This window comes from Achroia grisella, unplaced genomic scaffold (genome assembly GCF_030625045.1).
Source record: "Achroia grisella isolate CSIRO2021 unplaced genomic scaffold, CSIRO_AGI_Agris_v1 utg1360, whole genome shotgun sequence".
Classification (NCBI taxonomy): Eukaryota; Metazoa; Arthropoda; class Insecta; order Lepidoptera; family Pyralidae; genus Achroia; species Achroia grisella.
This window is the reverse complement of record NW_026712626.1, coordinates 3,840,892-3,852,509: the sequence shown is the minus strand read 5'-3', so window position 1 is coordinate 3,852,509 and position 11,618 is coordinate 3,840,892. Positions and strand designations below refer to the sequence as shown.

The 11,618-nt window shown below is 34.0% G+C and overlaps 1 protein-coding gene across 1 annotated transcript; it reads left to right on the top strand.

Moving 5' to 3' along the window:
• Positions 1-2,065: 2,065 nt before the first annotated feature.
• On the top strand, positions 2,066-3,838 carry LOC131855256 (uncharacterized). Its single transcript, XM_059206499.1, has 2 exons — positions 2,066-3,056; positions 3,507-3,838. The coding sequence occupies exons 1-2, from the start codon at positions 2,066-2,068 to the stop codon at positions 3,836-3,838; spliced, it is 1,323 nt and encodes a 440-aa protein (XP_059062482.1).
• The last annotated feature ends 7,780 nt before the right edge of the window (positions 3,839-11,618 follow it).

Here is an 11,618-nt window from a genome sequence, read left to right as displayed (position 1 = left end):
TGAACTGAAATTAAAGACTGGAGCTACTGGGATGAAGACGTTTGATTAAATAGGATTTTGATAAATTCAACCCCCATGGGGATAAAATAAGGGATGATGCAGGATGTAAATGTATTAGTTTGAACCTATCAGTACCTAATGGAACGAATAAATTAAGACGAACAAAATAATTTTTAGTTCTTTAGGCTACTTTTATTTTAGAAAAATAAAGTTAAATTCCACGCGGTCAAAGTCGCGGGAACAGCTAGTCTAATATAAACGTGAAAGTTTGTGAGTGTGGATGTTACTCTTTGTTACGTGGCGAATGAATAAACTTACTTTGCTATTTATTATTCTCACAATATTTCGTTTACAAATAAACAAACAAACAAACAAATGTAAATAGATATCATTACAAACTAAAAGACTTAATAACTAATATCGTAATAATATAATAGGTGTATCGTAACATAACATCTTTCATGCAAAAACTGCTGAACAGATTCTGTTGAACAGAACTTTACAATAACATAGATTGTATCAGAAATACACATCTATATTAATATTATAAAGAGGAAAAGTTTGTTTGTTTGTATAAAACAGGCTCCGAAACTACTGGACCGATTAGAAAAATTCTTTCAGCATTAGAAAGCTACACTATCCCTGAGTGACATAGGCTATACTATATTTCCAAAAAAAAATAGGGATCCTTACTAAAACTCTAATTATGTAACCCAAGGTGTAAAAATATTACATTATATATTTAACAGATTTAATATTCCAATAAAGAGTGGAGCCATCCCTCAATAACTTGATCTACCCACATATATAACATCCTATACCCATACCAGCACGTTACTGTATGACCATACTTTAATACTTATACAATTTAAAACAACTGTGTATAAATAACAGCCTTGCGTGTACGTCGACGGATTGTATTAATAATGACCGAGTCTATATTGTCCTGTGCCACCTGAGAAGGAATACGGCTTGGGTTAACTGATGTCAACCTTTCCTCTTCCTTCGATTCACAGCCCCCGGGTGCTTCTCCGAACGACCGCCCATCCTCCGTTGTAATTTCTGACACATCTAGGTCTGTGGATTGTGATGTAACGTGGTGCGCATTCCGGGCAATCTGGTTTTCTGCTGTGGACCGGATAGGAGCCACCGATGTCCTTTCTTTCGTTTTAACTGAGTGGAAGATAATTTTTATAAAAATTATTATTTGCACATTTTGACCCACTCAACACTTCCTATGCCACGCTCTATTGGATCGACTGGAAGAGATCTCTTTTAGAGATAAGTCCTCCTTTGTTAACATTAGTTGTAATTAATATACTTGTTGGAAACTCCAACAAAAATAGGTATTAAAACCTTCTTAATTATTTACTTCATAATATTTAAATATAGAACGCTGTGTTCTAATAATTACGATTGTCATTTGTTTTTAGTGGGCTTCAATATTTTGTTACACCGCTAATTATAACGACATTTTAATAAATATATATAATTACGATTTAATTTACAATTTGGTGTTTTATAATTATTCACAACGAATACATCCACGCAATTCGTTGAGAATCACACAAAATTTGGTCCATTTCGAGCATTGTAAGGTAAGAAACAGCGAGTACAATTATTCCAACGCAACATATGTGGATGCAAGAAACGCCATTCATTTGTAATTAAAAAGGTGTAAAAATCGATTTTGAAGCAAACCGATTCATTCTACGAGTATTCAACAGGCAATTAAATATTGTTAGCCTACAAACAATATTTCTCCGAGCGGCGGCTACGATTCATTTTAGTCATCGACTATAGAGAAGCATTTTTACAAACGGCGGCAAGCGAGTACCTTAGTTGACCTGCAAATAATACTGAATACCGTCAAGTTTATGTATATTACAAAGTTGAAGTGACAACCTTCACATGAAAATAGTATATGTGAACATTTTCCGATTACATGATTTTATTTGTGCAATTTATAATTTGTACATAATTACTAATTAATAATAAATATTATAACTTTTGGTGCAATTTACAATATTATACGATTCTTGGATTTTATATAAATATATATGCAATGGCTACTGATATAGAACCATCATTGCGTGCTTCTCGAGGATATGTAAAGGCAGCGATTACGCGAGTACACAACTTTGTTCTCGATATTTCTGAAGTAGAAAAAAGTACCGTGGAAGCTCTTTCCACTCGTAGAGAGAGACTCCTCGCTGCATTCAGCGAGTATGAAGCGTTTAATATGCGAATTCTCTCAATACAACCAGAGGATGACGAGGATGTCGCGGCTGTGGAGGACAAATATTTATATTCTGTTGCTATTCTCAGCGAAGCAATTAATCGCAAGACAACTTGTAATGACATTAAAGGACATTTTAGTAACATTACACGATCGAAGACAAAATTACCTGCTATTGAAATGCCTATATTTACAGGTAATTATATAGAATATATAGCCTTTCAAGCTCTTTTTACGTCATTAATACATAATGATTCTACTTTAGACAATATTCAAAAGCTGTATTATCTTAGGTCTTATTTAAAAAATGAACCTTACGATTTAATTAAGAACTTGCCATTGACAGCCAATAGCTATGATAAGGCTAGACAGTTGCTAGAGGATAGATATAATAATAGGTATCGTATTATTAATGAACACATTAGCCAATTGTTAGATTTACCTGCCCTTGTTAAGTCGACTTCCGACAACATCCGAAACTTTGTAGCTAGTCTTAAGCAAAGTATAGTAGCTCTACAAAATTTCGATGTGAAGATTGAAACTTGGGATCCAATAGTAATTTGTATTCTTAATCGTAAGTTAGATTCTTACACGGCTCAGTCGTACCAGCTTGAACGGGATGCTGCTGAAGAGCACAGCGTCAATAACTTCATTGAGTACCTTGAAAAGAGGGCACTCGCGTTGGAGAACGCTGCGCCGTCCACAACAGCGCAATACACGAAGGCAAAAAGCTGTTTATCTGTTAATGTAATAGCTGCTGGTACCAAGACGATGTCATGTCGTTATTGTAAGTGTAATAGCCACAAATTGTTTTCATGTAAGTCATTTAAATTAAGAACTTCTTTAGACTGATATAAATTTTGTAAAGTTAACAATCTATGCATGATTTGTTTAAATAAGCATAGTGGAAAATGTAAGTTTCATTTTAAGTGTAATCAATGTAAAAAACAGCACAACTCATTGATTCACCACGATGAAGGTGACGAAGGTCCAGTTTCTTTATTTTCAGAAAGTCAGGACACGAATGTTTTACTTCCCACCGTACAAGTAAAGTTATTCAATAAGAATAAAAAAACGATACTAGCGAAGGCAATTGTAGACACTGGTTCCCAGGTCTCCCTCGTTACGAGCAAGTTAGTCCAGCAATTGGGTTTAACTCCGACACCAATAAATACAAATATAATTGGTGTAGGCAATACTCAGAATAATACTAAATGTAGTATTCCATTAAATGTACATTCAGTCAATTCTTCCTTTAATATGACAGGTAATTTTTATGTGGTTGACAAAATTACATGTAAGCAGCCACAAGCGAAACCTGAAATTAGCCAATTAAAATTACCCCCAAATATTATATTAGCTGATAATCAGTTTAACATTCCATCTGAAATAGATCTGCTAATGGGTGCCGACATATTCTTCAATGTGGTAATACCCAACGAGTATGAACCATCTCAGACTCGACATCTGCACCGGCCACTGTCTAATTCTGATGAACTAACATCCCGTATCATCAATACACGTTTTGGATATATTATTGGTGGTTCAGTATTAGATCATCAACGAACTCCAAAACAGATCACAGTACAAAGTTGCTGATGTATAATAAAGTAGAGTCTCAGAATCAATCGGTAATAACTAAGCTATTAATTTAGTACATTATTTTATGCCAGTCCAAAATGTATACCTAACTAACTAACTAACCTATTTACAAATGTATACTTTATTTTAAATAAAAAGAAAATTATTTATGGCTGGAATAAAAGAAACGTGTTTTCAAGTAGATACTGTAGAGTTAAGGCTCTAAAATTATATCAAATATGTATTTTGTCTATAAATGATAAGTGTTGGAATGTATTGCACTCAATGTAATGCAAATGTTTAGTTAATTATTACTGTTGTTAATAACTCTTTAGTTTGTATAAAGAAAATATAAATTTGAAAATTGTACATTCCTTGTCATCCTTAGAACAATAGAAAATAAAGACTGTAAATTTAGACTTCATCGAGAAATATAATTGTGATATAATATTTTACTTTCCTCTTTTATTGATGCCCTATCTACGAACCTAACAATTCAATATCTATTATTATATATATATTGGGTTTGCTGTACTGCCCAATATTATGGCGACCGAATCAGTAAACGAGATTGCGGCGATGAAACGTGAGAGAAAAGTCATAAGAACAATATTCACAAGATCTGTAAGTTCCTTTGAAACTAAATTCGATAGCCCGGAATTTTCTGTCGACATTAAAATACAGTACAAAAAACTAGATGAACTGCAAGCTCAATTAACTACATTAGATAAAGAAATAAGGAGTTTATTAAGAAGCAGTGATGATGAAGACGTACTAAGTAAAGAAATCGACAGCGCCTTAGAATACAGAGAGAAGTGACTACGAATAGATACTTTGTACAAAAATATGTTAGCTTCGAGGGAAGGAAACGTAAGTAAGAAAAGTATTTTACTTCCCAAGCTGTAATTTATACACTTTGACGGTAATTTGAAGAACTGGCTGAATTACTGGGGCCAGTTCTCTAAAATTGATAGAGATCCCAATATCGACCCTACTGATAAGTACCAGTATTTATTACAATCCATGACCCCCAATACTGAGGTAAGACGATTAGTGGAGGGATTCATTCCATCGTCCTATAAGGAATGTTTGGAACAGTTGAAGTCCAGATTTGCCAGGGAAGAATTACTGATACAAGTTTACGTCAGAGAATTATTGGCAATGGTAAATCCACGCACCCAACTTGAAATTACTCCATTATACGATAAGTTGAGTGCACAATTACGAGCGTTAGATACTTTGGGAGTTACTAAAGACAAATTTGCTGCCTTTCTGCTTCCCATGATTGAGTGCTTTACCACAGGAAATTTTACAGTTATGGGAAAGAGCAAAAGGTACAACAGATGTTACAACTGAATTAACTGGATTGTTAGATTTTTTGAAGAGAGAAGTAGAGACACAACAAAGAGTTAGTATGGCTAAGTCTATTGAAGAGAAAGGAGGAAGAGTGAAAGAACACCAAATGATGGAGCCTACAGCCAGCTGTCTCTTGACGAAGTCAAAACCAGTTTCTATATCAAAACCTTCTTGTATATGGTGTGAGAAAGGAAACCACGAAACATTAGAGTGTTACAAACTACAACGGATGTCTATTGATGATCGACGTGAGTATCTTAAAAAACAAAAGATGTGTACAATTTGTCTTAAAAAAGGACATCACGCTAAGGTATGCAAAACATTTATTAAATGTATTGTGTGTGGGCGACGTCATGCTGTTGTTTTATGCAATGGAAAGAAAGAGGAGCCCAATGATAGTACAGTAATGAGTATCGCAGCTTTATCGGCGGTACCGAGACATGGTCAAGGGGCGACATTGCTACAGACAGTGACAGTCATTGTTAGCAACGGGAAACAACATGAAATGGTACGTGTTCTGTTTGACAATGGTGCACAACGTTCTTACATCAGAGAAGATATTGTTAAACGTCTCAACATCCCTAGTATTGGTAACGAAGTTTTAAATCAAACTCTATTTGGTGATGTACAAATATCTTCAAAAAATTTCAATGTCTATGATATAAATATTAGTAGTGTAGATAAATCCTTTAATTTTAAATTATCTGCATTAGGACAATCTTGTATATGTCGTAACATTCCTAAATATAATAAATATGATATTCAAGACTTACTTACTAGACACAACATAACACTAACAGACACCAATCAAACTTCTGATGATATAGGATTACTTATTGGTGCTGATTTTTCAGGTCTGATTCTTACAGGTCATCTGGTGAGATTATATGATTCGTTAGTGGCAATACACACTAAACTTGGGTGGACTTTACAAGGTAAAGCTCATATGTCGTCTACAATAAACATGATGTCAACTCAAGTAGCTATGTTTTGTTCCTCAGATGCAGTTAGTAACTTTTGGTGTCTTGAGACATTAGGTATTCGTGACCCAATAGAAACGAAGACAAAACAAGAGGCAAGATTAGAGGTACTGGCAAACTTTGAGGAGAATGTGTCGGTTAACGACGAGGGTCGTTATGAAGTATTTTTGCCGTGGAAGGTAGGTCATAATGAATTATTAAATAACTACGATTTAGCTTATCGACGTCTACAGTCAGTAACGAAAAAATTACAATCGTCTGACATCTATGAGAGCTATGATAAAGTGTTTGATGAATGGCTTAACCTCGGCATTATAGAGAAAGTTACGAACCCAGATGAACACAAAGGTTCATCACATTATTTACCTCATAGACCAGTCATTAAAGAAGAAAGTCTCACGACTAAAATTCGACCGGTATTTGACGCGTCGGCTAAAGACAAATATGGTAAGTCGCTGAATATATGTCTTGATACTGGCATCAATATGCTGGATAAAATACCTAAGCTACTGAATGGATTTAGGAAAGGAGGAATAGGAATTACAGCAGATATAGCTAAGGCTTTTTTACAAATATCGATTACACCTTTAGATAGAGATATGTTAAGATTTTTATGGTGTGATAAGGATTATAAATTAATCACTTTTAGACATCGTAGAGTAGTTTTTGGTTTAACATGTAGCCCATTTTTATTATCGGCTACGATACAACATCATCTCAATAACGTCAGTAATTACAATCGAGATACAGCAGATATATTATCTGAGTGTTTTTATGTAGATAATGTAGTCACTAGTTTGGATAGTGAAGAAGATGTATGGAGATTCGAAAAGGAGGCTAAAGTCATTATGAATCAAGCCAAGTTTGATCTTAGACAATGGGTTATATCTCCTACGTCACATAAAAATACAGACAAGGTTATTTCGGTTTTAGGACTCCATTGGCATACATCAAGCGATACATTTAGTTGTAATATGTCATCATTTTGTGACTTAAATAAAATTGTTGTTACTAAACGAAGTCTATTATCTATAGCTCAAAAAATTTATGATCCTATTGGTTTTACATCAGCTGTTACATTAATACCTCGACTTATCCTTCAGAAGACATGGTGTCGTAATTTGGAATGGGACAGTCCTCTGCCTAGTGATTTAAATGAAAAATTTGAATTATGGTGTACAAGTTTATGCCAACTTAAACATTGTAAGATTCCTAGGCGACTTACAGAAGGTCCATTTTCTGAATGTATATTACAATTACATATGTTTTGTGACGCCAGCAGTAATGCATACGCTGCATGCATATTCTTAAGGTCTGACTATAAAGGCAAAATAACAATACGATTGATTTCAGCGAAATCAAGAATTGCACCTCCTAAAAAACCATCTATTCCACGTTTAGAACTGTTAGCTGCATTAATTGGATCAAGATTATTGGCAGAGTCACGTAGAGATTTGAAATTAGAATGTGAGGAATATTGCTGGACTAATTCAAATGTAGCATTGTGCTGGATTAAAAAGGAACTACAATGGAATACGTTTGTAGGTAACAGAGTTAGAGAAATACGGAAGAATACTGATGTTAATAATTGGTTTCATATTCCAGGAAATTCTAACTGGGCTGACTTACCATCACGAGGATGTGATGCTGCAATTCTATTGACTTCTGGTTGGCTGGAAGGTCCGCAATGGCTGAAATCGGAAAATAATAAATGGATAAACTTACCTGTTACCGTAGATAATGAAGAAGTAAACCGCGAGCTGAAAAAATCAACAATTTGTAGTACTAACATATGTTCAGAAGAAATATTAACAAATAAATGGTTTTCCTACTTTTCTAAGTATAACAAAAATATAAGGATGATGGCATGGATGCTTAGATTTTTATACAACACTCGAAATGAAACAAAGTTAAAGGGAGATTTAAGTTATATAGAATATGAGGAAAGCGAAAGAAGAATCTTCAAGCTTATTCAAGTAGAAAGTAAATAATTTATTAAAAGTAAAATTAAGGGAATAAGTAATTTTTATGACAAGAATAATTTAATAAGAACAAAAACAAAGCTTTTACTTACCGACTTTCCAGAAAGCACGAAGTATCCAGTTATACTACCAGCGAGGAATATTTTAATACATAGACTGGTGGAACAAAGACACGCTCTGTTGCAACACGCTGGATTAAATACCGTGTTAGCTGATTTACACAGTAAGTACTGGATTATAGGTGCTAGACAATTAGTAAAGGCAATAATTTCACGTTGCTGTGTATGTAAACGCTACAGAGCCAAACATGTACAGGTATCGACTGCTCCATTACCTGTAGAGCGTACACGTTGTTCTGCTCCTTTTGAAATTACTGGTGTAGATTTAGCTGGACCACTGATCTTACGCGATGGACAAAAGTGCTGGATCGTATTGTATACATGTGCAGTCTATAGAGCTGTACATTTAGAAGCAACCAGATCACTCTCGACTGAAGCATTTTTGATGACCTTTCGTCGGTTCATAGCTCGGCGAGGAAGAGTCAGCATTATGATGAGTGACAATGGTACAAATTTTGTCGGAACAAAAAATTTACTATCAGAAATAGACTGGACAAAAGTTGAACAAGATTCTGTTATACAGGGTATAAAATGGAAACTTAATGCACCTACTGCTGCGTGGTGGGGTGGATTTTGGGAACGGTTAATTCGAATTTTGAAGGATTTATTGAAAAGAGTATTAGGCAAGTCATCTGTGACATATGAAGAGCTTCAAACTATACTTTGTGATTGTGAAGCGACGTTAAATGGACGGCCTTTAACTTATATTGAAGATGAGAAAAGTAATTCGTTAGAACCATTAAAACCCATACACTTTTTACAACCCATACTACAATCTGATGTCACAGATTTAGACGAATTAGACAGAAATAGTTTAAATAAAAGATTGAGATTTATACAAAAATTAAGAGAAGATTTCCGACAAACGTTTAAAACTGAATATTTGATGACATTGGTTCAGAAAGGTAAAGAAAAGACAAATGACTTGAAAATAGGTGACGTTGTATTGATCGAGACTGATGGAAAAAGGATTAAATGGCCATTAGGTGTGGTGACAAATATTTTCACAGGTCGAGATCAGGTTTGTATAACGGCTCAACTAAAAACTTCAACGGGGTTGAAAATACGACCATTCCAAAAACTATATCAATTAGAAGTTAGTGATCCTTCGGTAGTATTGTCTCGTCCAAGGTCGGAGAATGGTGATAGTAATATAGAGGTATCGAGGTCGGTAAATAATGTTGTTCCCATTTCCACACAGGTTGGGCAGACTACTCGTACGGGTCGACACATAAAGATTCCAAGTAGGTATTTGTTGTAAATGTTTAAAGATGTTTTATTTTATTATTGTTCAAATATTTTAAATTTACATACACACATTATTGACATATACGTATACTCAGCCACATATACTAGTACTTATAATTATTGTGAATTTTATGAATTGTTTTTAAACTGTTGTAGTTCTACAGTTAGAATACATATTTGATTAATTAATTTATCTTCTGGTGTGGAGGATGTTAATAACTCTTTAGTTTGTATAAAGAAAATATTAATTTGAAAATTGTACATTCCTTGTCATCCTTAGAACAATAGAAAATAAAGACTGTAAATTTAGACTTCATCGAGAAATATAATTGTGATATAATATTTTACTTTCCTCTTTTATTGATGCCCTATCTACGAACCTAACAATTCAATATCTATTATTATATATATATTGGGTTTGCTGTACTGCCCAATAACTGTATTTACTTTATTTCTTTAAAAGTAAGTGCCTGATATGGATACTTAATTGTGTTTCTTAGAAAAGTATCCTTGCAGTATCTTTTTCTTTAATTTCAATTAATAGATAAAAAAACAATTATTGTATTCAGATATCACTGATTTAAATAGGTGTTATGATTTTAATTGTATAAATATATATTGCCATTACAAAAACTATTTTATAATACATTGTTAACATTTCTGATTTATTAGTAGTATTAAGGAAATAAAACCTTTAGATGTTTTGTGAAGTACTGTATCATCACCATAGTCCTTTGGCGTGGCGAGCATGTTGGAAACTCCAACAAAAATAGGTATTAAAACCTTCTTAATTATTTACTTCATAATATTTAAATATAGAACGCTGTGTTCTAATAATTACGATTGTCATTTGTTTTTAGTGGGCTTCAATATTTTTGTGACACCGCTAATTATATCGACATATTAATAAATATATATAATTACGATTTAATTTACAATTTGGTGTTTTATAATTATTTACAACGAATACATCCACACACCTCGTTGAGATTCACACATATGTATTTAAGTGCAATAAAGAATATTTAAGATATATCCGAAATGGAGTCGAGATTCTAGGAATAACTGCCGGTAGTGCTCTCATCAGTGTTATTATATTGCCTCATCTGGTTTATGTGCCTTTTCACTTCCTTATCCAGCCTGGGAGCATAGACAATGTAAGTAACTTTACCAAAAACATTTTTTATTCCCTCGATCCAACAATAATTATTATTTGAGATGAATTGTTTTATCCGCTCTTTATCATTCACTTTATACTCTGGTCTAAACTTCCCCCTGTACTGTACAGTCTGTAAGCACTGTTTTTGTGCGATGGCTTTAGAAGGGGCTGTCGATGAAGGAGTGCGGTAATAGGATTTAGTAAATCTAGTCCAGAACGCATACAATTGCCATAAATAATTTCCGCTAGTGATTTTGCTGTTGTACCATTTCTGGAGTTTCTGTAGTCAAATAAAAATTTATAAATTTCCTGACTAAGTGAATTTTTATTTACGTTACTTAATATGATATTCTTCAATCCTTTTTTCATTGTTTTCACAAACTATCAGCCGGACCATTGCTCGCGGGGTGATAAGGTGATGATCGATTCCATTAATAGAACAAAACTGTGAAAATTCTCTAATCAGTGACCAAAGTATGTGGTACTCCTACACGGGACATCCAATCGTACAACTTATAGATTACCGCTTTAGAACCCAACGACGGCCCCATAATAAAACAGTCGACCCACTTAGAGTACGATCCACCACCATCAAAAACATTTTATTATTATTAATTTCTAAGTAATTTAGTAGGTCATTATTACTATATTTATACACACTATTAATATTTATATATTTATTTATATTTCAAATTACAAAACTTATCAGAGACGACATATTTTACTTATTACAAAAACCAGTCAGGAACCAGAGAGCATAATCCTACATCAAACATAGACTAATAAAGTTGCGATATTAATAAATGTGTGGATTGCTTTCTCAACAATTATTAAATGGTCCCATGAAATCTAGATGGACCCTATCAAAAGGTCGCGGCGGGTGCGGTCAGGGAGCGAGCGGAGTGCAGCTGCGCGCACACGCCGCCAGCACCCGCCGCCAGCACACGCCGCCAG

Bases quoted from the DNA above. Each gene is read 5' to 3' on its own strand.
- LOC131855256 (XM_059206499.1), top strand. From the start codon at position 2,066: ATGGCTACTGATATAGAACCATCATTGCGTGCTTCTCGAGGATATGTA. The intron at 3,057-3,506 runs GTAAGTCATTTA...TTAATATGACAG, and splicing joins TAGCCACAAATTGTTTTCAT to GTAATTTTTATGTGGTTGAC.